Below are 2,122 nucleotides of genomic sequence, written 5' to 3' on the forward strand. Positions count from 1 at the left end.
TCATCATTGGAGTTATCCAGCCGTTCAGTTTTGAGACAGTTTGAATAAGGAAAACATGCATGAGCCGAGTCGTCTATAAATGGATAAATCAGAATGGAGTGGAGTAGTGAGCTTGTGGTTCACCGTATTGGTTCTACATTACACCTATAAACTTTTTACAACAGCAATTTTTGGTCTGCCCCTGATTAACAACAATCTAAATAGATAAAAAAATACTCAAAAAAGCTATTTTAAACTTAATTTTCTTCCTTTATGTCTTCCATCATGAGAAAAAGGCTACAAGAAAATGTTAAAAACAGCAAAAACACGATTTTCATCGGAGTGGATCAACAATAATAGTTATTTTTTTGCCTTTTTATGTTTAATTCTGGCCACACTTTAAAATCCCCTCATTAAAAATCTGCAATAATTGAATTAATTTTATTCAATGACAGTTTTTAACTAATAATGCCTCTAACTGGAGCGAAAAACACAGGAGATGAAAGATAATGCTTACTGAAAGACACAGATTCTTCCCCACAGGTGTGCACAGCAGACAATACCAGCACGAGGGTAATGACATGACGATTGTCTGTGTGGGTTTTGGTGTGCGTGCATGTTCAGTGCGTGTGTAAAACAGCATGAACCGGTGATGGAATTTGTTGTCATAGTGTCCAAAGAACCCCAGGCAGTCATTATCTCTTCTGCTGAACCATTTAGGAAAATATCCCTCGTCTCTTTTCAGGAGATGGCCAAAGTTCTCTGCTTTCTGTCTGTGTGTCCCGAGGGGTTCTAGTGGTGCTCTGGTGCTAAGGGGGCACTTACAAATGTGGTTGCACAGCTACTTTCTGAACGGATGCTTCACCGTTCGGGCTTTTTGATGCAACAAATCAATCCACTTTGGTTTTTGAGCTATTGCTTTTGCTCTTTTTCTTCTGTAGAGACTGGTGGAGGCGGCAGAAGAGGCCCACCTTCAGCATGAAGAGGATCCGGACCTGCAGGTAAGTCTGCATAGGCTTTTTACATTTTAGTCAAAATGATCACAACCTAATTAAAACACTGTGTTCTTTGAAGTGTGTCATTTAAACGGAGTCTAGAAAAATCTACTGAAGCCTCTCCTTCTCTGATGAAGGGATTAAGGAAAAAAGCCCGGCAAAGGACAAGAGGCTCTGCAAACACATGAGAGGAGAAATGAGATGGAAAAGCATTAATGATCTTGTTGGCTGCTTCCCCCGACAAGGCTAGGCAGCCTTTCCCTTTTTAACGACTCATGTAGGGAGACTTTTCATGAAAGCAGTAGAGTTACGTATCAGCATGTCACTTAGCTGTTCATGGTCCCGCTGGAGCTGCTGTGCATGTTAATACACATAATGAAGGTGCTCAACATCCCACGAGAGATTAGAGATTAAGATTAGCTCACAGCATAAAATTAGATATGGGCTTCTAATAATCTAATCAGAGACCTGAGCAAAACTTTGCTGGTTTGAAGTGATTGTGGCATTTTAAAAGAAAAGATAAAAGTGTCATTTTAAGGCTGGTTAATTTTCGTCAGCGTTTTTTTCTAATTTAATTGTGGATACGGGTGATGATGTCGTATCTCCCTGAAAACTGGGGACACATTTCAAAAGGATTTTGACATTACAGCAGTCATGGAGGTTCCCGCTGTCATTGCAATCTTCATAGAGTTCGCTTAGTTTGAAACTTTCAGATCCGCCTGAGTTGTCCGAACTGTCTGAAACACATCTTAAAATATTTTTGATTCTAAATATTGAGTTAGAAGCATAGACTCAGAAAACAGGTCTGTGCTTACACAACCCACTGGTGTGATCTGCATGGTCGTTGCCATTTTGACCAGACGTAGCGTCATCAAATTCAGTCTTATCTGAAAAAGAGCAGTTCCCAGAAGGAAAGAAAGAAGAATTTGACATTACAAATGCACAGATGACGTTTTAATGCAACAAATGTGTGAAGCCCAAACAGAAGCACTGGTGCAATGGACATATAGAGATGCTTTCTGTCTGATTTATGAGTTGTTTAAATTAAGAGCCAATTACCTAAATATCTACAAAATCGGATTCAACTTTTTTTTGTTGTCTTCAGTTAGTTGGCAATCAAGTCAGATCCAACTATTGGTGTTTTGTCG

General features: G+C 39.4%; 1 protein-coding gene across 1 annotated transcript in view; it reads left to right on the forward strand.

Moving 5' to 3' along the window:
- cacna2d3a (calcium channel, voltage-dependent, alpha 2/delta subunit 3a) overlaps window positions 1-2,122 on the forward strand; it is a gene marked incomplete in the record, with an annotated part of 125,797 nt that overhangs the window by 38,751 nt on the left and 84,924 nt on the right. The window contains 1 exon segment of the mRNA XM_036212745.1: window positions 921-980. Within this exon segment, the coding sequence (XP_036068638.1) occupies window positions 921-980 (60 nt within the window).

This window comes from Oryzias melastigma, linkage group LG7, assembly GCF_002922805.2.
Source record: "Oryzias melastigma strain HK-1 linkage group LG7, ASM292280v2, whole genome shotgun sequence".
Taxonomy (NCBI): Eukaryota; Metazoa; Chordata; class Actinopteri; order Beloniformes; family Adrianichthyidae; genus Oryzias; species Oryzias melastigma.